A 26,953-nucleotide genomic window follows, 5' to 3' on the forward strand; every position below is an offset into this window, starting at 1 on the left:
GTGAAGGTCTTTGGCAGGGCTCAAAACTGCACTTCAGAACAGTTAACCTGGCAAGAGGGTGAAGGGTAGATTGGCAAGAGGAGAGACTTCAGGCTGGGACAGCAAAAAACAGGTGGGTGCCTAGTCCAGGTAGAGGGAATGGAAAGGAGGTAAGTACTATGACAGGCTCTGAACTCGACGTGTGGCAAAGGCTAGACAGACTCCTGGACAAAACTCCCTCCGGCTGTAGGGACTGGGAGGAGTCAAGGCCATAGCCACACCCTCAGGTGACGTAGGGCTCTCGACTGCGACCCCCGATTGGAGACTCCTGCCGCCAGTCCCGGGAGGAGGCGGTGCCTTGTCCCCGCCCGCTCCCGGCTCGGTGTGAGGCGGCGGCGGGCTGAGAGCCCCAGAAGCCGGGCATCGGTCGCGGCCGGGGACAACGTGCTGTGCCGCCGGGAGCCCGTAGCAGAGGTAGGCGGATGAGGAGGGCCGGGGGCTAAGGGACGATCTCAGCGCCTCCGATGCCCGGGGATCCCCGCCCCCTTGAGAGCGCGCGGTCCCGGGGGGCTCGCTGGGCGGAGGTTGGGGGCGGCGGGCGGAGCAGCCCGCGAGGACCCCCGGGATGGAGCCGGCGGGCGCAGGACTCACCTCCCGCCGCAGCCTTCAGACATCGACCCCTCGCTGCCCCCCAGAAGAGGGGTCTTGTCTGGGGGCGGTGGTTGGCGGTTCCTCGCCCCCTGGTCTCCTGTGACATTTTCTTTGAAAAAGAGGGGCCTGGGTTTGTGGTGCGGCGCAGGCGCTCAGGGGGGCGCACCCCGGAGCCCCGCGTCCCTGGCCGAGTGGCCCACGCAGTTTGGGATGCTGTAGGTCGGCCCCGGCTTCTTGGGATCTCCGGATCGAAACTTCTCAAAACTTTAAAGCACCATTTTCTACACTTCGAGTTGCCGGAATGTCAAAGTGCCCTTAGGTGACCTGCCATGAAACTGCACTGTCCCTGAAGTTATTAGACCACTTTTTGAAAGACCCAACATTGGAGCCACAGATTTTGATGTGCGAAACGCAGTGGAAAGAGAGATTGAACCATTCATGCTATAAAAGCTCTAGTGCTGTGCTACCTGCAAGTCACTGCTTTCTTTGTGAAAATGCCAGTCGCAAGCCTCGACCGCACAGCGGTGTGTGTCCCTGAGGAGCTGTGGAGTGGACAGTGCCATCCAAGGGCAGGCTTTGTCCAAGTGGGGCTGTGTGGTGGTCGGGGGGTTCCTTAAACAAGGCACATCTTTTCTGCTTTAGGGAAAAAAAAAAAAAAGTTACCTGGCCCAGTCAAGCTGTTCCTTAAGAGGAGAGAATTAAAGAATACAAGTGGCTACCCTGAGCTTCATCAGGGTAAGCTTAAGGAGATGAATTCGTTCTTTTCTTTTTCTTTCCCTTTTGGGATTTGGAAAAGAAACAGGAAGTCAAAGATTCAGAGAAAAGGGCATTCAGTCCACAATTGTAAACAGTTAATTCTGTGTCAATAAATATTTCCAAAAGTCATGGTGGGGGGGCCAGGGGAGGGTGCATTTGGAAAACTGGGATGTTTTCCTGTCTGCTGCAGTGAATGAAGATAGATGGCTTTCAAATTCAAAATCTAGAAATGACATTTATTTAGCAAATGGTTATAGCTCCCAAAGCTATATAGTTGGGTGTTATAAAATCAGTGGTAATGGAAAAGGATGGTGGCTATTGTTCAAAATTAGAATCTTTAGATGGTGCATTAACACAACAGTACTTTATACTAACTGAAATTACAGGATGAAATGAGGAAATCAGGTGTCTAGACCTCAGGGCAGACCGCTTGCCAACCATTTTTTTAAAAATTATGATCCTATTAAAAGGGAATGCAGACAGTAAATACCAATAATATTCTGAAGGTTTCACCACTTCACTGTAAAATAGGTAATTAACATAACTAAAGAAATGAATAGGTATGTTTAACTTATAATTTATGCATTGTGTCATTTTCATAGCAAAGTACTCTTGGAAAGATAGGTCTGTTTCTTGTCATATTTGAGGTTAACATTACCTCTAAATTGAGTCAATGGGAGAATTCTTGGGATGCTTAACCACAAACAATGGATCGTTAAATTTGTAAGTGTTAATATACAACCACTTAAACTGTTACTTTTTCTTTACTCATTCCTAAATACTACATGCCCTTTTTTTAAATTGAGGTATAATTCACAAACCATAAAATTTATTCTCTTAAATTATACAGTTCAGTGGTTTTTAGTATATTCACAAGGCTGTGCAACCGTTAGCACTATCTAATTCTACAATATTTTCATCACTCCAAAAACAAACCCCAAATGGATCACCCTTCCCCTCACTTCACAGCCTTTAGCAACCACTGACCTACTTTCTGTCTCTAGATTTACCTGTTTCATACAATATGTGGCCTTTTGTGTCTGGCTTCTTTCATTTGGCACTTAGGGTCATGTTTTCAAGGTTCATCCATTGTAGCATGTATTAGTACTTTATTCCTTTTTTGTGACTGAATAATATTTCACCATATGGATATACCACATTTTGTTTATGCAGCCATCTGATGATGGACACTTGGGTTGTTTCCACTTTTTGGCTCATTGAGTAATGCTGCTACATTTGTGTACAGGTTTTGGTGTGGATTTATGTATTCAGTTCTCTTGGGTATATACTTAGCATTGGAGTTGCTGTGTTATATGTCACTTTATGTAAAAACTTTTGAGGAACTGTTAAACTATTTTCCAAAGCAGCTGTACCATTTTTACATTCCTCCAGCAATGTGTGAGAGTTCCGATTTCTCTACATCGTCACCAACACTTGTTATTACGTGTCTTTTCCTTATTATAACCATCCTATTTGGTGTACAGTGGTATGTCACTGTGCTTCTGATTTTCGTTTTCCCTTATATTAATAGCTAATGATGTTAAGCATCTTTTCAAGTGCTCATTGGCCATTTGTATATCTTCTTCAGAGAAATGTCTATTTAGAGCCTTTTCCTACTTTTACTTGTTGTTGAGTTATGAGAGTCTTTTACAAGTCCCTTATCAGATGTATGACTTGCAAATATTTCTTCCAGTTCTGTGGGTTATCTTTTCACTTTCTTATTGGTGTCCTTTGAAGCACAAAAGTTTTAAATTTTGATTAAGTCTAGTTTGTCTGTTTTTTTTTTCTTTAATTACTTATGCTTTATACATCATATCTAAGAAACTGTCGCCTATCCAAGGTCACAAAAACTTATGCCTATGTTTTCTTCTAAGAGTTTTGATCTTAAGCTCTTATATTAAGTCTGATCCATTTTGAGTTAATTTGTATATATGGTATGAGGGGTGGGAGGGGTCCAAATTCTTTCTTTTGCATATGGATATCCAGTTGTCTAGCACATTTGTTGAAAAGACTATTCTCTCTCCATTGAATGGTTTTGGCATCCTTGTCAAAAATCAATTGACTATAAATGTGTTTTATTTCTGTAGTCTTAATTTTATTCCATTGGTTTGTATGTCTGTCTTTATGCTAGTACCACACAGTTTTGATTACTGGAGCTTTGTAGTAATTTTTGAAATTGGAACATGTGAGTCGTACAACTTTTCAGAATTGTTTTGGCTATTCTGGGTCCCCTGAATTTCCACATGAATTTTAGGATCAGCTTGTCGATTTCTGCAAAAAAAAAAAAAAAAAAAAAAAAGCAGTTGGAATTTTGATAGTGATTGCATTGAATGTGTATACCCATTTGTAAGTATTGCCATTTCACACAATATAAAGTCTTACAACCTATGAATGTGAGATGTCTTCCATTTGTTTAGGTCTTTAATTTCTTTCGATGATGTTTTGTAGTCTTCAGAGTATAAGTCTTACAGTTATTTTGTTAAATTTATTCTTAAGTATGTAATTCCTTTTGATGCTATTATAAATGAAATATATTCTTGATTTCATTTTTGGATTTTTCCTGTCTATCTAGTGTAGAGAAAAACAACTGATTTTTGTATATTGATCTGGTTTCCTGAAACTGCTGAACTTAAATACTTTTAATAGTTTTTTCTGTGTGTTTCTTAGAATTTTCTATGTACTAGATCATAACATTTGAACATATAGTTTTAGTTCTTCCTTTGCAATCTGGATGCATTCTATTTTATTTTCTTGCCCTGGGTAGAACCTCCAGTACAATGTTGACTAGAAATGGCGAGAGCGGACATCCTAGTCTTGTATCTGATCTTAGGTGGATCAGTCATTGACCATTAAGTATGATATTAGCTATGGATTTTTGTAGATGCTCTATCCGGTCGAGGAAGTTCTCTTTTATTGCCAGTTTGTTGAATGTTTTTATTATGAAAAGGTGTTGGATTTTGTGGAATATTTGTCTGCACGTATTGAAACGATCATGTGGTGCATTACACTGATTGATTTTCATTTGTTGAAAAATATGTTTGTTATTTTTAAAGCTGTGGAAATTTTATAGAACATAAACAAGTTATTTTGTATGTAGCGCAAAGAAAAAGACTCTTCTTGTTGCGTAAATACAGGAAGAGTATTCCTGTCTTTCGTGCAATGATATGAATGGTTCAAGACAAGCATGTCCACTTCAGGACTGCTTTTTTATTCTTAATGTTTTGTTCATATTTTCTTCTCTTGTCCACTCTATAGCTAATCAGGACAGAGATGAAGTAGCAGTAGAATTGAGAAAAAGTTTGTGGCTGACAAATTGCATTATTTGCTCCTAAATCATTGATAGTAGATGTTAATGTGGGTAATGAAGAGGTCATTAACAGGGCTAATATCCTTAGAAAAAAGCTCAGAAAACAATGGACTGAAGTTCTATAAAAACAAAGAAATGAAATTTCACCTCTACAATGATGTTTCCCTTAAATTAGGGCTAGAATTTAGGAGCTTCCGGAGGCTTTCAGATAGTTGGGTTGCCCTTAATAAAGTTGTAGCTTTGTAGGACAACTTTACGTATATTTATTTTTAAATTATTGAGTGAAACCGTAAGCATTGACTTGAAAACTGACTTAAGAGCAAAACAATATGCTAGGAAAATAATCTTTTGTGAGGTTTAGGAAGGGGTTATATTACACTATATATTTGGACAATAAACTTGGTTAATATGTGAGGGAGATACATTTTTGTAAAACAAAAGAACAGAATAGTACACTTAAACTGCAGTTCTGTCCCGGGGTTCTGAGAGTTTTGCTGAAAGTCATATATTCCATGACTGGGGTTTGGCTTCTCCAGAGGATCCATTCCTAATGCAAATTTTATTGGTTCATAGCAAGACCAATTCAGAAATACATTATAAACCATTTATTAAATGGCCTGATAAAACATTAACAAATATTTTAAACTACTTTTATGAATCCTGGAGCCAGAAACAACCATACTTCCAAAATCAAGTAATAGTTTTTTATACTGTAGAATTTCAAAACCACTTTCCTTGCGCCTTACACTGCTTCTTTCTGGGATTAATCGCCTCCAAAAAGAAAGTTAATGTCATGGAAAACACTGATTCGAGATTTATTTAATGTAGGTGATTCCAAATTTTACATTTATATGTTTTCTTTTCTTGCACCAAATAAAAATTATGCAAACTTGGCCAGGGTTATAATACTTTGCCCAGTTAAATATGCCAAAGGACTTTTGGTTTGAAAGACAGCCTGTACCTGGACAAGTTTAGGGTGGTGATAAGTAATATTTGCAATATAAATCTAAGCCCTAATTGTAGCGCTGGTATAAAGTTTCTTTAGGTTATGCTATTGTGCTACCAGTTAAATGAAACTGTAATAATTCTGTAAATTTAGAGTAATGGTAAAATTATGAGCTGATAGATTTTTAAAATCTTACTTGATGAACGGAGCAAAAATTGTTAACACTACTCTGTGTGGTGCTATTATACTGTCCGAAGTGTTATTAAAAACAGCAATATTTAATTGGTTCCTCACAACATACCCATGAAGAAGAATGGTTTGTTATTATTGTGTTCCCCTTTTTCTAGATTGGATAAACCGAGACATAGGAAGCTTAGGTTACATAGAAAGTTTAATCAACACAGTTGGTTCAGCCTCCAACCCTGGCTTACAAAGTTCTTTCCATGAGCTATCACCAGTTCTGAAATTTATCTTAGAATTCAAAACTTGTATCTGGATATCATCAGATGGTAACTAGAATGTGTACATTGGATGATTTAATGAATTATCCTGAATGGTATTTGAATGCTTTCTTTTATAGAATAAATATGGCAGAGCTTTCTGAGACAGAAGGACCAGTAGACTGGAAAGAACGATGCATAGCTCTGGAGTCCCAGCTCATGAAATTTAGAGTTCAAGCAAGCAAGATAAGAGAGCTCTTAGCAGAGAAGGTAAGCTTTTCTCCCTAACCTTTGTGATTGAACATCAGCTATTTGAGGCCTATTTCATTTATGATAAATAATCTTAGGACTTTTGGGGTAACCATTAAAAAAATAATGAATATAATTTAACTTTTTTGTCAGGGTTTTGAAGCTCTATTTGACATATTCTTTTAGAATGTTTTAGAATGAATTGGACAGTAACATAAAAAATATTTTTTTGCAAATATGTAAGAATTATGTGTATTTGATAAATGTGGAGTTCATTCATTCCAGAGAGAAAGGGTATAATTTATTTGATTTTACTAGAGGCATGTGACAGCATTTTGATCTACTAAATGTTTAGGAAAATCATGAAGAACGTTCCCTATTGATAGTAAAATGTGTTTACACTGTATTTGAAAGTATGCAATTTTTAAAAATTTGTATTGACTAACTATATATATCTCTAAACTATCATCTCAGCTAGAGTTGAATTTAATATAATTATATGCTTATCTTAATAGTTCTAATCATGTAATAAAAATTTCATTTATGTTATAGGAATTTTGGGGGATATGTATATATGTATAAATCAGTAGATAAATTCATTTATCTGTTCATGCCACAAATATTTATTGAGGGCTGATTATGTGACAGACATCATTTTGTTTTAGTAATTTTTTAATTTTGCAATTACAGTTGACATACAATATTATATTAGTTTCAGGTATACAACATAGTGATTAGACACTTACATAACTTACGAAGTGATCACCCCGATAAATCTAGTACCCATTTGACACCATACATACCTAATTCTTACAATATTATTGACTATAATCCTTATGCTATACTTTACATCCCTATGACTATTTTGTAACTTCTAATTTGTATTTCTTAATCTCTTCCCCTTTTTCACCCACCTCCTCCACCCCACTTCCAAGCTGGCAACCATTAGAATGTTTTCTGTATCTGTGAATTTGTTTGTTTCATTTGTTTGTGATTAACACAGTTCTTAATGCTACAGTTACATTTGTGAACAAGAAAAACCCATGTTCCTATGTCCAGGGAACTTGAATTCTAAGCTGACACTGTTCAATACACAGCCATTAGCCACAGTGGCTGTTGAGCACTTGAAATAAGGCTAGTTAAAATTGAGATGTGTTTCAAATGTAAAACACATACTAGATTTCAAAGATTTAGTATGAAAAAAATGTAAAATATCTCAGCAATAATTTTTATATTGATTTCATGTTGAAATGATAATTTTCAGATCTTGGATTAAATAAAAATACTAAAATTAATTTTACTTATTTCTTTTTAGTTTTTAAATGTGGGTACTAGAAAAGTTTAAATTACACATGTGACTCGTATATTTCTATTAGACAGTGCTGTCTGGGTGAATGGATAAATGATAGTAATGGTCATTCAAAACTGATCAGAATTTATAGGTGGTTTCTTAAACTCTAGTCTGCATAATCCTTTGGGATGGAAGGCTGATACATGTATCACACCTGTAAAATAGATCTTAAATTTTCCTTCCATTGCTAGCTAAGCATCTCTTAGTATAGCAGTATTCTAATAAAATCCAGTAAAACATCATTCAGTTTCACTTTCCTATATATCATTTTAAACCTTGTACTTCAACATCTTTTAGGTGGGAAGATTGAAGTTATCCTATTCACTTTGGGTCAGAGGGTGCAGTGACAGGCTTTGTGGAGTAAATCCCCAATATCAATTTGCTTTATTTATTGCTATTAGAATTAAAATTATAGCTTGAGAAAAAAATACCAGTTTGAATATCTCCAAGTTGGGGAAGCTTATCCTATCCCAACTCAGTTAGTGATTCATGCTGTGTCTTTTGTTCCTCTCTCTACAAAAATCATTTCCCAGGTTGTACTATGATGTATTTGGTATTTTCCACAATCACAACCACCCTATACAATAATATTGTCAAGATTACAAATTGTATCCTTGTTGTAAACCTCATGGACACTTCCCAAGTGTGCTTTAGACTTTTAGCAGTTGGCACACTGTTGACCATAGCTTCCTTCCCCCAATTTTCTTGTTTCCCTTGACTTCCATATTCTCCTGGTTTCTTTATGAATGAAATAGTAGTTATGCTTATTTGGTTTCCAATTAATTGACGTTTAAGTTCTGAATTTGATGGCAAAATTTGATCTTCAGAAGTCTTGTTGCCACAAATTTTCATTTAAAAATTTTTAAGTGTCATTTTGCTCTACAAGTAAAATTGTCAATAGCTTTTTGATCATTAATTTGTTAGATTTTCATTTTTCTTTTTCAGTGAATGAATATTGAGAGGAATATTATTTCAAATTGCTGTTTTAGTTGTGGTTTCTTTTTTGACTTCTTTTTTTTTTTTTGGTCTTGTATTTTTTATTTGTGACTTAAATCCTTTGACACATCTATGAGATGGAATTATTCAGATGTGTTTCATACAGTGGAAAGTGGATAAGTATGCCAAGTTACTCATGGTTTCCCAGTATACATATTCAACACCAAAATAGGAATGTTTTTTCACAATATTTTCTGTTATATTCCATTATGAAATATTTTTCTGTAGATGGAAAATTATTTTTGGTACCCACCCATGTTTTAATAAAAATGCCAAGTATTTATTGATTTATTATGTGCTAAGCATTTTATAGATATGATTTATTTAATTTTTCTAACAACCTGTGAAGTAATAAATTTTATTGTCCCCATTTTACAGATTAGAAAACTGATACTTACAATATGCCAGGCAATCTTCTAAGTGCTTTATATAAATTAACTTTTTAATCCTTACAACAACCCTATGAGTTAGGTACTAATATTATCCGTATTTACATAGGAGGAAACTTAGGCACATAAAAGTTATTTAGCTTGCCTGACTTCATGCCAAAAAGTAAGTGCTGGAGCCAAGATTTGAAACCAGGCCTTCTGCTTTTAGAGCCTGAGTGCTTAGCCATCCCCCTATATGGCCTCTCTCATCTAGTTTTATTACCACATTCCTTGCTTTCTCTTATATTCTTACCCACTCATCTATTCTATCTTCTCCTATTCAGCCATGCAACATATAAATCTATCTTTGCTTGGAGGCAGATATCTCTGTGTGTTAGGGTGTGTGTATGTATGTAGTAATAACTATATAATATTACATATTTTTCAAAGCAGACCCTGTTGCATTGCTACTACATGCCAACTTGAGTCAAATATTGCATTCCAGAGGCTAGTCTGGTCCCATCCATAACCTTTGGTTTAGTGTTAGGACCAGTCTGCCTCAAGGCTTTTCACTAATAATTCTGCAGACCTTCCCCCCAAATGGATGCAGGCCCAAGGCTGAAGATTCTTGAGAGAATACTAATTTGATTATTCAGCTCTTTGCCAGGAATTCTAGCCAACTCTTCTTTCCTGCAATGGTTTTGGTTCTTAGTTCTGTTTTATTTGTATTGGCTAAGGGCAGCTAACACTAAGTGCTAACTATGGTTCCTAAGCCTTTAGTACAACCATTAGCTAGTTTAAACCCCAGAGTAACCCTCTGAGATAACTATTATTATCCCCAATCTAAATATGTTGACATTAAGACAGAGTATTTGAGTAGTAATATCACACAGCTAATAATTGCAGAGCTGGCTTTATAAACCTTAGATCTTTAACACTTTTTTGTGATGCAGCTAATAGAGTGCCAGCACATACAAGTAACTAATTATTCTTTTCCTGTATCTTTCTAAACAGACACACTGGTTAAATGTACAAGGAGATGACTTACCGATTAATAGGTGACATCTTTCTGAGTTTTTTTAGGGAAGATGTGTGAGATGATCTGAGTGTTTTTATAATTAAAGGTAGATTTCAATTATATACACCTGATGTTTCTTTTGGATATGCAGTCATAAAATACATGGGTTGTTTTGTGTGTTTTTTAAAAAGAACTATTTTGCATCTATTTTTTTTCATCACAATTTCCCAGTAACTTAGAATATTGAAGCTCGTGAAGAAAAAGACCTTATTGAAGTCTTGAGCAAATACGGCTGTAAGTGGGAGAGGTCTTTAGAGGAATTTAAGGAATGGTGTTGGAAATATCTCTAGTATGCCAAACATAAACTCTTCAGGGAAGCTGAGATTTAAGTCGTTTTTCTAACTTTACAGTATTACTAGTTTTCTGAGTCAGGAAAGGAAAGGGGAAAGTTTCGTTTTAAGTACAAATGAATGTTACTTCCTATGGGCTAGATTTTCAGTCACATGGAAAGGGTGAAAAATATGAAGAGTTTTACCGTGGTCCACATCACCTAATGCTGCTTTTACCTGATACAGCATTACTGTCTGGGGTTTCCTGCCACTTGACCTTCCTTTTGTGAATACGATTCCCCTGAGGTGGTCTAGAATTCCCTCATAGCAGTGAGGAGTCCTTGGACAGCACAGTGTTTGCTTTCATACAACAGTCCAAGTACAACACCACGACTGCCCTATTTAAATTACACATCCCCTCAGTCACTCTGTGGCCTTACCTAGTGGTATTTCACAGTGACTAACGAAAACTATACATATACTAACCATGAGACTTTGCAGGCTAATTTAAATGTCATTTTTTGAGGTTACTGACTGAAGATATTTAACATAACAAATTAAAATGGTGATAGAATCTTTCGTGTGTTCTATGGGGAAAAATCAGGAAGAGAGCTACTTGGTGGGGAATTGCCATTCACATCAGTAAGTGTAAAGATCCTAACGTATTGTGTCTAAAGTAGCCAGTGTATGAAACAAGTTTGTTTGTATACGGTACTTGAAACACTAAATATTAAGTGTGGTGGTGTTACGATCCGAAAGCAGTGACAAATTTCCTTCTGCCACTTGCTGCTAGGTTCACTCTGGCTACAGAGGGCACTTCTGCAGTGGTGAATCAAAACACTTGGTTTAGAATTTGCTACTTCTTTTTGTTATGGTAAAAGTGGCCTGTTCATGAAATATTTATTTTGTCCAAATCCTGATATGGGCCAGCAGATCATTTCAAGTTTCTTTTAGTGACCTACGTAGTATGGATTGGTTGTGGAGTTGACCCAAGCTTTACGTGATAGCCTACATTGCGAAAGTAAAAGCTTACATGTGTATTTCCTGCATTGCATTTTTTTTTTTTTTTTTTTTTTAGTGTTTTGCAGTTAGTTTCCAGCTTGAATGATAATAACAACAATTACTTGAAATCAAGTATTGCCTTTCTTACTATTCTCATGTTTAAGCTGATTTTACAGTGTTCTAAACTTTATTGGATATACTTAATGCACATTTACATTTACTCAATGTGAAATGTTCAGTATTTATGATCTGTAGTACAGACTGAAAATGTAGTGATTTTCTTTTACTGTCAGAATTTATTCTTGCTTTTCAATAATTTTTTGGAAGGAGTTGAAACCTTCATCTCTTCATTCATTTGTTCTTTCATTCATTTGGTTAACAAATATTTATTGGATTTCTGTTATGTGGTATTCCTTACCCCCGCCTCAACCATTGTTATGTAACTAAACAACACATTCAAAATCTGAGGCGAGACTACCTAGTAGCTTATTTCCTATTCAGTGGTAGAATTTTGTTAAATTCTCAAAATCCAAATTTAGCGACTTTTGGTTATACCTCTATCCCTGTATTTTCTTCTGCAGTAGGTTCCTTGAGAACATGCAACTTATTATAAAATTGCTCCTATTATGAATGTTAATGTGATTTTAAGTTACCAATAAAAGATTCCTAGACTGAAAGAATAGCATCCAAGGGACAGAAATAAAGACAAATGTCAAAAATTTTGTGGTTTCGTGTATTTGGGACTGATTTTCATATGGTTCTGTATAACCGTACATTGTATGTGGATTTTGTAAACACCAAAGCAGCTGTGGTTCAACTGAAAGAGCACTAGGAAATCAGAGCATGACGACTCAAATCCCAGCCATGTCACCAGCTGCGAGCATAAAGCATATTCATTCTGAACTTCAATTTCCTACTCTTTATAATGGGAATAACAATTTTCATCTTATTATGTGGCTATAAAATAATGTATTTGAAAGTTCTCAGATCCTAAACATTAATTCGAATTTAAAAAAAATTGTCTTCTATTCTCTGATTTCTCTTTCTTTCCTTAGGATACTTTCCTATTTTTATGTTTGTTTGTTTCAAGTTGCAAGCTTTTCTCAAATGTCCAATGACCTTTGGTGGCCCATCTATATTTAAGAATGGGACATCTAAAACGTTGACTGGGAATTGTGTATAAATACACAGAGCTGGTCAACTGTTAATCTCTGTGTTAGGGTGAGTGGGTGGGAGACTGCCTATTATACCATGAGCTGTAAGTACCACAGGTGTTGGGCTAGTACCTTCCAAACAACTTAATTCGATTTTATAAGAGAAGAAATGTTTCAATTTTTTAACAGGAAGTACATGCTTAGCTGCTAGACATTTAGTACAAGGGGATGTCAGAAATGGTTTCAGAGAGTTAGTTGACTCATAGTTTTCATTAATACCCACTATTGTCAGCCCCACACCTCCCTCCCTGCTCTACATCTTTACAGGGTTCTGCAGGGCATTTAGTTCTCAGGAGGAAAAGCTACCGTGTTTTCCTGAAAATAAGACCTAGCTGGTCCATCAACTCTAATGCATCTTTTGGAGCAAAAATTAATATAAGACTGAGTCTTATATTATATAAGACCCGGTCTTACAGTAAAATAAGACCCGGTATTATAGTATATTATATTATATTATATTATATTATATTATATTATATTATACCTGGTCTTATAGTAAAATAAGACCCAGTATCATATCATATCATATATCATATCATATCATATCATATCATATCATATATCATATCATATTATACGAGGTCTTATAGTAAAATAAGACTGGGTCTTATATTAATTCTTTCTCCAAAAGATGCATTAGAGCTGATAGTCCAGCTAGGTCTTATTTGGGGAAACACGGTAGGAGGGTTCCAATTCGTATTCTAGGATGTGGTTTCCATCACTCTGCTTTACCAAAAACAAGGGAATTCAGTGAATATATGCATATTTAGTAGTGAGATTGTCTCCCCTCTCCCCGACTCCCAACCTTCTTCTCCCATGTGGCTTCTAAAATGCTGGTAGCCAAACATTTATCCTAGGAGGAGATTGAAAGTCTCTTGGGAGACTTATTAATCCAGGAGGAAAGAGGTGATAATGCTGACATCAGTGGTTTCCCAACAGAAAGCCTAGCTAGATCACCTATTGTTAAATATAGTCATGGTAGACAAACTACATATATGTGCTAAAGCTGTTTAGTCCCTTACCCTTAAACATAAGTAGACATCTCATGTATGACAGACATCTGAAGAAAGCCTCTAACATGTGAGATAGAGAATAAACAATCAGAACAAAATAATAGTACCTATGCAGGAAAAAGAAAACAAAACAAGCAAAATCCTATCATTTAATATTTCCAGAGAGAAAAGATATTGCATCCATGTAAACAATAATATTCAGATAATAAAAACTTTTTAAAAATTTAAAAAACAGGGTAGAAGAGCTAGCAAATTTAAAAGAAAGGTTGAAATATAAACTTAAGGTAAGTTCCTGGGAAGTAAAGAAAAATGTTAAAGAGATGGAAAACAGGAGAGAAAAGATGAGAAATTTAGAGGATCAGCCCAGTAAGTCTAAGATCTGACTAATAAGAGGTCTGGAGGGGAGAAAATTAATGAAACAATCCACAGAGTTTCGCAGAATGGGACACAAGATTCCACATTGCAAAGGTCTACCAAATACCTAGCATAACAGGTGCCAATACTTGCATCCCAAGGGCCATCATCATGAAAATTCAGAATATATATACCAAAGAAAAGATTCTACAAGCTTTCAGAGAGGAAAAAAACAAAACAGGTCATATACAAAGGATTAAGAATTTAAATGAATTTTTAAGATCTGTACGATCCCATGTAACCTTTCTGAGGAATCCTTAGAAGGATGTGCCTTATTAGAAAGAGGAAAGCATAGGATGTAGGAAATAGGAGATCCAAAGTGGGAGAAAGTTGAAGGGTCTCACCAAGAAGATAGCTGTGCCAGTCACAGAGGGGAGCCAGTCCATAACAAACATCTTCAGAGATGATTTAGATAGCAGTGGGAATTTGGATTTGAATTACTAAGTTCATAGACAGCTAAGTAAATAAAAGAACAAGACACTTAACTACAGGGAAAAAAAGTTATGTGGCAAAGGGAAAAATAACCATAGTTTACTACATGGTTCATCTCTGAATATTATACATAATCACAATAATACTAATCAACAATAATAATCTAACCAAAGGTGAGATATAAACATATTGGAAGAATAAGAGTGTATCTGTGTTTATGGAGAGATCAAAGAGCTACATCCTCATTCTCCATGAAGGAAATAAGAAATTACTAAACTAAAAAATTCAACAGAAATAGAAGCATGTTATTTAGAACATGAAAGTAAATATTAAGAGAATCGACTAAAAGTGCATTTATTTTTATCCATAAATCCGATGGTACTAGTTGATGCCTCATGTGTATTTATGGCATTGATAAACCTAAAAACAAACAGAAAAATTAAAATGTTGAAGTAAATGGACTTGTTCAGTCTTCGGAGGGGACCTCTTCTTAATAGGATGTTTCCATGGAAACCACTGTCTAAACCAAACAACAATTTATTTTGTATTTTCAGAGTATATCAAAAAGAATCAAACCTTATGGATTACATATTTTGAAGTTAGGTGCATACAGGATCAGGATTGTTATATCTTTTTGATGAATTGCTTCGTTTTCAATGATTGACTCTATTGCTAGTAAAACTTTTGGTGTTAAAGTCTATTTTGTCTGATTTTGATACTGCTTTTAGTTAATATTTGCTTGGTATATTTTTCTATCCCTTCACTTTTATCTCTTAATGACATTTTTCAAGTATGGTCTTTTAAATAGTATATAGCTAGACTTATTTCTTTATCCAACTAGTGGGATAATCTCTTTAACTATGTCTGAAATAATAATAAATATATTATGTTCCTATATATCATATTGTTGAAGTTTTCTTTAATTCTCCCCTCCCATGCTCCCCCAACGCCCGATACTTTTGAAACTACAGACTAGAATTCTATTAAGTGGTTATCCTAAACTTTTAAAAAAAATAAAGGCAATCATAAATTCTTCATATGGTAATAATAGAAATTGAAACTGAAAGTGGTTAAGAAACCTTAGAGAGTTGGTGATAATTTAAAGAAAAATCTCTGTGTAAGGTGGCATTGTGGTGGTGGAGTTTGGTGAGGGGAAGGATGGGAAACCAACAGCAGTGGAGCGCTGAGCATAAAAGCAGGAACTGCTTAAACTGTTAGAATAGCCAGCACTAATTTTTCTTTAGAAAACACTCTTTAGAAACTGGGTGTTTTCTAGAACAAAAAACAGCAACTTCAATTTAAACTTTCACTTAAGCCCTTGAAATTTAGGTAGTTATTCAGCTTTGATGGATGCTGGAAGATACTAAATATTGTATAAATCCATTAGAAGGTATAGGATGAGATAGATCCTTCTCTTCATTGTGACTTTTTGATAAAAAAAATCAAGTATGACATTTGAGGTCTTACTATTCTCTTAAATTTAATATATTGTTTTTCCTACATGTTGACCAGTAATTTTTAATTTATAGTCCAATGAAGAAAAGTCTACTGATGAATACTCTCACAGTATATATTACATTGTATTAAAAGTATCAAACCTTTGGTGTTTTGTTTGATCAATTTTTAAATATGTATTGAAAGCCTTTAATGTGATAAATTGTATGTAATTCATACCCATTGAACTACTTTAAATAGTCTTAAAGAATTTGATGATTGAGATTTCTAAATCCCTTTCAAAAGGGAAATTCAAGTATATATATATATATATATATATATTTGTATTTTTCCTTACTTTACAGATGCAACAGCTTGAGAGACAAGTTATTGATGCTGAACGGCAAGCAGAAAAAGCTTTTCAACAGGTAAGGTAAATTTTAGTTAAAAATATCTTTTTTCTGCCTCTACCAATATAAACATTGTTTTGCCCAAAACCATCCTCAAAATAGTCTTCAGCCCTCTTCTATATCTTAGCATTTTGACTGCTCATGAGCTGGAGCCACGGAGTAAATGAAGAAAATAGCTTTATTTTGCCCCTTAACAGATTTTCAAAAGGACAAACATACTTTTGTTATGAAGTCTTGTCTTTTGAGAAAATCAAATATGACTTTTACGGTAATCCTAACCATAATGAAGTTTTGTATATAAATAATGTTCATAGCAACCTTATTTATAGTAATAAAGAATTGGAAGTCATATGAATGTCATATTATAGGAGAATAAATAGGTGAATGATATCCACTTCATGAAGTATTAAACAATGAAAAATAATTATTACCAAGGATACATACTACTAATGTGAAACAATGCTTAGAGTTATAGTAGGAAAAATATATAAAATTTTACATTGAATATGTTAATAGGTACGGGGGAGAAAAGTCAAACCTTTGGTAAGTCACTTAACCCTTTATTGGCCTTGCCAACAACAGAATGAGTAGTTTGGATGAGGCCATCAACCTTAAAGTTTGTCTAATGTTCTTAGGTCCATAGCTTCACATTTTTGAAAAGATCTCAGTCAGATTCAGTCAAGGCAAGAATTTCAAAATTATTATTTCTTCCAACAAGTTTATATTAAATTTCTTATATTTGGTAGTATTTGACTGCAGTCCTACCAAATTTTGTTTTCACCTAAAAGATTTAACTTCACACAGTAGCTTGTTTTCGTGGCCTGACAAATTTCTTTTTCTTTTTAAAAAAATTTTTTAAACTTTTATTTATTTTTTTAAGTGTGTTTTTCCAAGGCCCATCAGCTCCAAGTCAAGTAGTTGTTTCAGTCTAGTTGTGGAGGGCACAGTTCACAGTGACTCGAACTGTGGGGATCGAACTGGCAACCTTGTTGTTAAGAGCACTGCGCTCTAACCAACTGAGCTAACCAGCTGCTCCTGCCTGGCAAATCTCTAAATAAACCCAGTCTAACCTAATCCTTGATTTTTCTTAAATTAATAATAATTGAAAAGAAAATCTTAGAACTTTATTTCACCAACTTTCAACCACTACAAGAGTAGAGAAAATAGTAATGAACCTCTATTACCAACTTCAATAATTAGTCAACTTATGGTTAGTCTATACTTCCATCTGGTTTTTCCCTTCCCACCCCACACTGAGTTATTTTCAAACAAATTCCAGACATCATATTATTTCACCCATGAGAATTTCAACAGCTACTCTAAAAATAAATTAAATATTAAATACATTAAAAAATTACCAATATTTATTTGAAACCTCATATTTAGGTATTGGTAGTAATGCTAAGGATCTATGCTGTGCTTAGTTTTTATATTCTGTAACTGATAGGACCAAAAAGTATCTCCACTTCTATCTATAAAAAAAAGCCACTAATTAATAGTAAAATCGTGAAAGGTCACTTATAGCCTATGAAAGACTCATATTTATGCCACTCTATACCACATGTCTTTTTCTGTACTGGGCCCTACATGTATGTCCCTGTTTAGCCCCACACCTTGCAGCACACATTTGTTTATCTACCTCTCTGACTTTCATGTCTCCCTTCTTGTCTTTTCCTTTCTGACGTTGGCTTTTCCTGGTGACATCTCTCTTTACCTCTACACCCATGGCTGTCTCTATATGTCTGTCTACCTGTTCCCCCCCATCTCCCCCGTACCTTTCTTTGTCTCCTTTAAGTGCTCATATTATAGGGGGGGAAAGAGACTGAGAATAGCTTTGTTTTGCCTTTTCTTAAGTTAAAATAGTTAATTCATATATGTGGCAAATTGATTTATCTCTGAAAACTAAACTAAAGTATATTTTATTTGTGGTTTTTCAGGATTTTTGTCTCTGATTCATTGGGTCTTAAGAGAAAAAAAAAAAAAAGAATCCCCACTGCCAATTCAAGGGAAGCAAACCATGGCAGTATTAGCCATCAGGGCTCAACCAGATTTGATAAGTTATTAGGAAGAATTTTTTATTTGAAGTTGTCCTTTGAGGATACCATATGTAAAGTTATTTAATTTTGTGTGCTACATTTTTAAGCAGTAACATACCATTATTGGTTATTCTAGACAGACTGCCTTAAATCAACCCCCACCACCCCAAAAAAGTGAGATTTGAAAATCTCCTAGTTTTTGTATACTTTAGTGAAATCTGTACATGTTTCTTTATTGTAACAATACTTTAAATTTATTCAGTACCTGTGCACCCAACATAGGAGCACCTAAATATATAAAACAGATATTAACCAACATAAAAACAGAGATCAACAGTAACACAATCATAGTAGGGGACTTCAACACCCTATTGACACTAGTGGACAGATCCTCCAGACAGAAAATCAACACAGAAACAGTGGTCTTAAATGACACATTAGACCAGATGGACTTAATCGATATTTTTAGAGCATTTCACCCCAAAGCAGCATAATATACATTCTTTTCAAGTGCACATGGAACATATTGCAAGATAGACCACATGCTAGGTCACAAAACAAGTCTCAATAAATTTAAGAAGATTGAAATCATATCAAACCTCTTCTCTGACCACAGTGCTATCAAACTAGAAATCAGTTACAAGAAAAAAAACTGGAAAACACACAAACACATGGAGATTGAATAACATTCTACTGAATAATGAATGGGTCAACAGTGAGATTAAGTAAGAAATCAAAAGATACCTTGAGACAAACGAAAATGAAAACACAATGATCCCAAATCTATGGGATGTGGCAAAAGCAATCCTAAGAGGAAATTATAGCAATGCAGGCCTACCTAAAGAAACAAGAAAAATCTCAAATTAACAGTCTGTCTTTACACCTAAGGGAACTTGAAAAAGAGCAGCAAAATAAGCCCACAAGGAAGGAAATAATAAAGATCAGGGTGGAAATAAATGAAATAGAGACCAAAAAAAAAAAAAAAAAACCCACAAAAGATCAATGAAACCAAGAGCTGGCTTTTTGGAAAGATAAACAAAATTGACAAACCTTTAGCCAGACTTATTAAGAAAAAGAAGAGAGGACCCAAATTAATAAAATTAGAAATGAAAGAGAAGTGACAACAAACACCACTGAAATACACAAAAATTTAAGAAAATACTACAAGCAACTATACGCCAACAAATTAGACAATCAGGAAGAAATGGATAAATTCCTAGAAGCATACAATCTTCCAAAACTGAATCAAGAGGAAACAGAAAATCTGAATAGACCAATTACTACCAACAAAACTGAATCAGTAATCAACAAGCTCCAAACAGAAGTCCTGGACCAGATGGCTTCACAGGTGAATTTTACCAAACATTTAAAAAAGAATTATCACCTATTCTCCTCAAACTATTCAAAAAATCCAGAAGGAGGGAAGGCTCTCAAGCTCATTTTATGAAGCTACTATTACCCTGATCCCAAAACCAGACAAAGACATTATAAAAAAAGAAGACTATAGGCCGATATTCCTAATGAACATAAATGCAAAAATCTTCAGCAAAATATTAGCAAACTCAATTCAGCAATACATTAAAAAGATCATATACCACGATCAAGTGGGATTCATTCCTGGTATGCAAGGTTAGTTCAATATCTGCAAATCAAGTAACATGATATACCACATTAAAAAAATGAAAAATAAAAATCATATAGTCATATCAATATGCAAAAAAAGCTTTTGACAAAATCCAGCATCCATTTATGATAAAAGTCTTAGCAAAGTGGGAATACAGGGATCATATCCCAATATAACAAAGGCCATATATGATAAACCCACAGCTAACATCATACTCAATGGGGAAAAGCTGAAAGCATTCCCCTTAAGATCAGGAATAAGACAAGAATGCCTACTTTCACCACTTTTATTCAACATAGTTCTGGAAGTTCTAGCCACAGCAATCAGACGAGAAAAAGAAATAAAAGGCATCCAAATTGGAAAGGAGGAAGTAAAATTGTCATTATTTGTAGATGACATGATATTATATAGAGAGAACCTCAAAGATTCCACCAAAAGACTATTGGAACTGATAAATGAATTCAGTAAAGTACCAGGAAACTAAATTAATATTCAGAAATCAGTTGCATTTGCATACACCAATAACAAACGATCAGAAGGAGAAATTAAGAAAACAATCCTTTTTACAATTGCTTCAAAAACAGTAAAATACTTAGGAATAAATTTAACCAAGGAAGTAAAAGACCTGTACTCAGAAAATTATAAGACATTGAAGAGAGAAATGTAAGAACATACAAATAAATGGAAACATATACCATGCTCGTGGATAGGACGAATTAATATATTACATTGGTGCAAAAGTAATTGCAGTTTTTCTGATTATTTTTAACCTTTTAACTGCAATTACTTTTGCACCAACCTAATAGTTAAAATGTCCATACTACCTAAGGCAATATGTAGATTCAACACAATCCCTATCAAATTACCAATGACATTTTTCACAGAACTAGAACAAATAAACTTAAAATTTACATGGAACCATAAAAGACCCAGAATAGCCACGGCAATCTTGAGAAATAAAAACAAAATGGAGGTATCACACTATCTAACATCAAATCATACTACCAGGGTATAGTAATCATAACAGCATGGTATTGGCATAAAAACAGACACATAGATCAATGGTACAGAATAGAGAGCCCAGAAAAAAATCCATGCCTATATGGTCATTTAATCTATGACAATGGAAGCAAGAATTTACATTGTGGTAAAGACAGTCTATTATATAAATGGTGCTGGGAAAACTGGACAGATACATGCTAAAAAAATGAAACTGGACCACCTTCTTATGCCATATACAAGAATAAATTCAAAATGGATTTAAGACTTAAATGTAAGACCTGAAACCATAAAATTCCTAGAAGAAAATATAGGAAGTAAATTCACAGACATTACCCTTAGTAATATTTTTACTGATATATCCCCTCGGGAAAGGGAAGCAAAAGAAAAAATAAATGTGGGACTACGTCAAACTAAAAAGCTTTTTCATAGTGAAGGAAACCATCAATAAAACAAAAAGACATCCTACTGAATGGGAATGGGAGAAGATATTTGCCAATGATACATCTGATAAGGGGTTAATATCCAAAATTTATTAAAAAAAAACCTCATACAGCTCAACACCAAAAGAACAAACAGCACAATTAAAAAATGGGCAGAGGACATGAAGAGACATTTCTCTAAAGAGGACATACAGATGGCCAACAGTTATATGAAAAGATGCTCAATGTCACTAATCATTGGAGAAATGCAAATAAAACTACACTGAGATACCACCTCACTCATGTCAGAATGGCTATCATCAATAAATCAACAAACAACAAGTGTTGGTGAGAATGTGGAGAAAAGGGAACCCTCGTGCACTGTTGATAGGATTGCAGATTGGTGCAGCCACTATGGAAAGCAGTATAGAGATTCCTCAAAAAATTGAAAATAGGACTACCTTGTGACCCAGCAATTCCACTCCTGGGTATTTATCCAAGAAATCCAAAACACTAATTGAAAAAAAATATATGTACCCCTATGTTTATTGCAGCACTATTCACAATAGCCAAGATATACAAACAACTAAAATGCCCGTAAATACCGTAGATAAAGAAACTGTGGTTGGAGTATTACTCAGCCATAAAAAAAGAATGAAATATTACCATTTGCAACAACATGGATGGACCTACAGAATACTATGCTAAGTGAAATAAGTCAGACTGAGAAAGACAAATACCATATGATCTCATTTATATGTGGAATCCAAAGAACAGAAAAAAGAAATAGACTCAGAGATATAGAGAAAAAAATGATGGTTTTTAGATGGGAGGGGGTTAGGGATGGCAGAGAAGGTGAAGGGATTAGAATGTACAAATTGGTAGTCACAGTACATTTATGGGGATATGTAATACAGTATGGGGAATATAATCAATAATGTTGTAAAGATTATGTGGGGTGCAAGATGGGTACTGGACTTACCAGGGGGATCACTTCATGGACTGTGTAGATGCCTGACCACTGCACTATACATCTGAAGCTGAAGTAGAATAATATTGAATGTCAACTTTAATTAAATATGTATACACACACAGTCAAATATATATATGCGTGTATATATATATATATATATATATATATACAGAATTTACAGAATGTAAAGTACAGGATAGGTGATATAGTCAATGGTATTGTAACAGATATATGATGTCAGAAGGGTAGTAGATTGGGGGGGTAATCACTTTGTGAGGGGTGTAAATGTCTAACTATTATGTAGCTTTGTACACCTGAAACTAATAAAAGAAAATTTTATTCAGCACCCATTTTTTATGCTTCCGAAGTTTTTCTTTTCTTAAATACTGTATAATGGATATAAAAGTTAAAAGGAAATATAGAGAGCAGATGAATTCTCAGGCACCAATTGTATCAACTTTTTTTGGCCTTCACAAGATTAAGTAAATATTATTAAGTTAGAGTAACTGAATCCTTTGCTATCTTTAACAGTTTCCATGGGACTGTGGCCTATCTGCTGTTTGTGTTGCTTAAATTCAGTTTGTCCTTTGTCATTGAGCCATATCCTATGACTTAAACTGTATTTATATTAACCAAAAAGGAATGTTTCACTATTAAAAGCAGTAGTCAGCTGAAACAAGTTCAACTCTACACTTTTTAGCTTTGTACATTTTCCTTCTTGTTTATTAATGAGTGGCATCACCGGCATACACATTAAATAAGTTCGCTACAGAAAAAAAATCACAAATTTTTCCAGAGAAATCTTGGCAATCTTTGTACTTAATGTTGTAATACATTTTTATTGTTGTTGTTCGCAAGTTTTGAAAGCAGTATATACAAAGAACATAGTACTACTTTGGGGTGTTCTTTTGAGAAAGGAGATCAGCAAATAGCACATTTGGAAGATACTGATACACAGAATTAATTCTCGAGTATCGGATTAGGTGCATTTTCCAATCTACCACCCTATTTTATGCTAACCAAAGAGGGGAAATAATTTCTTCTGTAGAAGTTTGTGTTTTTATTCTGTTCTCCTGGGTTCAATCACTTGCCTGTGTTTGTTTCAGACTTGGTAGGAACTGGATATAAAATTCCCTCTGACCATTCTAATATGTGAGCTGATCTGCCTTTCTGTAAAATTGGTTCTTGGTATCTAAGTCATTTTTTTGGTCTTACTAAATAATTACTAATCGGTCATCCTACTCTCCAGGACCTTGTGATGAGTTACTTCATTACATGGAAAACTACTTTATCCAGTGCTGTTTCATTTTCACCTTCAGTGAGAATGGTTCTGGCCTAACTACATAAATTATGAAGCTCTATGCCAAAATAGTTGTGTTTAAGATGATTAGAATGATTAATTAATTTGCAATAAATGTCAAATAACTGCAAAATAGTCTGGGATTCAAAATGCTCCTAAAATTCCTTTCTTCCTTCTATTTTGGATGACCAGGTATCTTTGTCATCCATTGCTGTATATGGATAGAAATAGAAGGTTTCAGCTCTCACTCAAAAATACAGTTGCATCTTAACTACCTGTGTGGAGGTGATGAGGTTAGAAATGAGAAGAAGGAAATGTTGATATAGGTATTTACAATGGGAACAATATTTGCAGCTCCTTCCTTCTTTGGGATGGGCAGGAAAATGGAAAATATATTGCAGTTGTGTCAGGTTCCCCAAGACTACCCTCAGGTTTGATGATTCACCACAGAACCCAGAAGAACTGTTACCTTCACGGTTATGGTTTATTACAATGAAACAATACCAATTAAAATCAACAAAGGAAAAGTGCACCTAGGGCAAATTTTAGGAGAACCCATGTATGAACTTCCAGTTGCCCTCTCACAGCAGAGTTACAACAGGGATGTGTTTGATTATTCCATCAATGATGTGTGACAACAGGTATGAAGTATCGCTAACCTGGGAAATTCGTCCAAGCCTTGGTGTCCAGAATTTTGATTGGCCAGGGGATCAGTCTCGTAGGCATGGAATACACATGTGACTGACCTTAGCTACTCAGTCTCCAGGCCCCTCCAGAGGTCAAAGTGATACAGCATGGCCTAGGACCCCAGGTCCTAGCCTAATGAATGAAGAAAGAAGGCACCTACCATCAACTGAATTGTTATCTGGTGTGGCCCAATATCTCAGGTACATAAGGACAGTCTTATCAGGCAGGATATTTGAAGGGCTCAGAGGTTATTTCCCAGGAGCCAGTCAAGGGCCCATCCTTTCTTTGGAAAAGGTGTGAACACCCCATCTGCTCAGTTAACCCTTTACTGTGCAATAGCTTAGGAACCTTAGACTCCACAAAAGCTTTGGAGAAGTGGCTGAGGAGTGTGCTGAGGTAGGTGGATGCAACCAGGGGCTCTCCTGGAAGTAAAGGGGAAAGGTGGCCTAAAAGCGTGAAGTAGTCCTCGCTGGAGGATAGCCACGTATCGGAAATGGCAAGAGTTTCTTTAACAACCAATTTGAATTCATATATGTTTGTTATTGGCCAGTCTTTGAGTAGTTAAAATTCCTATATGGTTCAGGTTAATGAATTGAGAAAGAACTGGGCTATTTTTCATGGACTTGTGGTAAGGTATTTTAAAAGGCTGCTTGGTTTTTCTATAGGCCTTTTACCTTTTATGTAGACTTCTTGTTCATACCAATTACCAAGGAAGGCTGGTGAATCCTGTGGAACTTGGTCCTCACAGGACCAGTTGGCAAGTAGGTTGCCTGTAACTACTTTGTGATCACTCTCCCTAAGAGACTCTGCCATTTTTGCCAGTATTTTTTCTTGCTTAGGAAAGTGGTTATCCAAAAGTAATTGTCGATTCAAACAGTTGCACGTGGCAAAGATGATCCGAGGAGCTCTGACTGTGGCATGCATTCATAAGACGAGAACACCTTTCAAATTGAATACGTTTTTCAGGGAAGAAGACTACTCCCAAATCACAGTGTCTCAGCATCATAGACCTTTTCTAAGCAATAATAGCACAGCTTTATGTGGCAGCCTTTCATGTCTGACTTAATAAAAGGAGGTTGTAGGTGTAGGGTTTGGTAATATTTATTTCTATTCTTATTCTGTTATTCTTGATTTTCCTGAGGTTTATAGAGGTGAAAAAATGTTTTCCCTTCTAGGTTCTTTGGCTGGTATAATAATTAAATTGACGTAAGACAGATTAACAGGAGAAAAACAAATGTAATTTTCTACGTATGGGAGCACCATAAAAATAGGAGACTCAAAGAAGTGACCAAAGCAGGTGGATTTTATACCTTTTAGACAAGGAAATAATACATTTGTGAAAAATTGACAAGACAAAGGGGTTTGGGCTTCACTAGATTATTGAAGAAATAAGATTTGTTTATACAGCCTTCTCAGCCCTGAATTCCTTATTCTAGTGATAAGGATGCCTGAAGAAGGGTTTCTTATACAAGCAGGGTACCTTCCATATTGGAGATTTATTTCCTGCTTTTAGGGGACAAAGAAGGGTCGGGTGTCCTTCTTGCACTGGCTGTTTCTCAAGTAACTTGAATTCAAATCATCTATATGCCAAAGTCGCATATTTTGGGGTGATATATTTTGCTCCCCTTCATCTATTACTGTATTCTCAGAGGAGAACTACCATTTTTGGGCTTGATGTCTGCTCTTCTCTCTCTGCTTCAAAAGCCACAGAATGCCCTGTGTGGAACTGGCTGTACCATCTTAGGATTGATTCTTGGTATTGACTGTCCAGCTCTGTGTCCTGCTCCAGCTGTTTTTCATGGCAGCATCTCTCTCTAATGTAGACCTTTGTCCTTGACCTCTGGATCTGCAGTTCCTGCAGAAAGCCTGCTATATTATGTTTAAAAATCAAACTCCTAAAGTTATCATTTGGATAGTGGAATCCGTTTTCTCTTATGTATGATCTTTTATTTTCATAGTTTTCAGCCATGTGGGTGGTATTTAAATAGGGCACTTTTGGCCCCTGAATTGAATTTATAGTTATACAGTGAACCCACAGATGAAACCTTGTATTCATGGTTAAAAGAGCAAAACCAAACTAACCTTAACATCATCCTCTTTAAAGCCCTCATTAAGTATTTTTAAACGTTAAGTAAGGACTTATTGTGATTTTTCAAAGGTGTTTTTGATAGTTTAAGATTTTTCATTGTAACTATAATCTTTAATTTCTTAAATGCTTTTACACATTCTTCCTTTTTGCCCCTATAATCTGAAACATTGCTAAAAATTACATTTTACCTATTTGGAGTATATACAATACAAGTCTTAATATTATATAGAGTGCCCAGTACTTTATTTTCTTTCTTACTATCATTAACACTTACACATCCCTAAGATTTCATATGCCAAATGCGTTTTACAGAAAACCAAGCAGAGCCAATATATCTTAGATATTAAATTTGATGCACTATTCAACCCCCAAGCACACTTTTATCTTGCTGTATTTTTCCCCATTACCCTTATCATCTTGTGCAACGTACTATATGATTTTTACATCTTTATTATACTTGTGATCTCTCTAACCCATTAGACATTAATTTCAACGCAGGTAGAGATTGTGGGTC

The 26,953-nt window shown here is 35.3% G+C and overlaps 1 protein-coding gene across 6 annotated transcripts in view; it reads left to right on the top strand.

The window, feature by feature from the left end:
- The first annotated feature begins 336 nt into the window (after positions 1 to 336).
- PLEKHH2 (pleckstrin homology, MyTH4 and FERM domain containing H2) overlaps positions 337 to 26,953 on the top strand; it is a 91,972-nt gene continuing 65,355 nt past the window's right edge. For 5 of the 6 annotated variants that reach the window (XR_012496328.1, XM_074331932.1, XM_019748641.2 and 2 more), the window contains exons 1-3: positions 337 to 453; positions 6,220 to 6,349; positions 16,265 to 16,327. Coding sequence is in view for 5 of the 6 variants with exons in the window: in XM_074331932.1 (XP_074188033.1) it covers positions 6,227 to 6,349; positions 16,265 to 16,327 (186 nt within the window). In the remaining variant the exon portion in view is untranslated. Of the gene's footprint in view, positions 454 to 1,258; positions 1,366 to 6,219; positions 6,350 to 16,264; positions 16,328 to 26,953 lie in introns of those variants that run through there. The other variant, XM_074331933.1, reaches the window with a different exon arrangement.

The sequence above is a fragment of the Rhinolophus sinicus genome, linkage group LG05, assembly GCF_036562045.2.
Source record: "Rhinolophus sinicus isolate RSC01 linkage group LG05, ASM3656204v1, whole genome shotgun sequence".
NCBI classification, from domain to species: domain Eukaryota; kingdom Metazoa; phylum Chordata; class Mammalia; order Chiroptera; family Rhinolophidae; genus Rhinolophus; species Rhinolophus sinicus.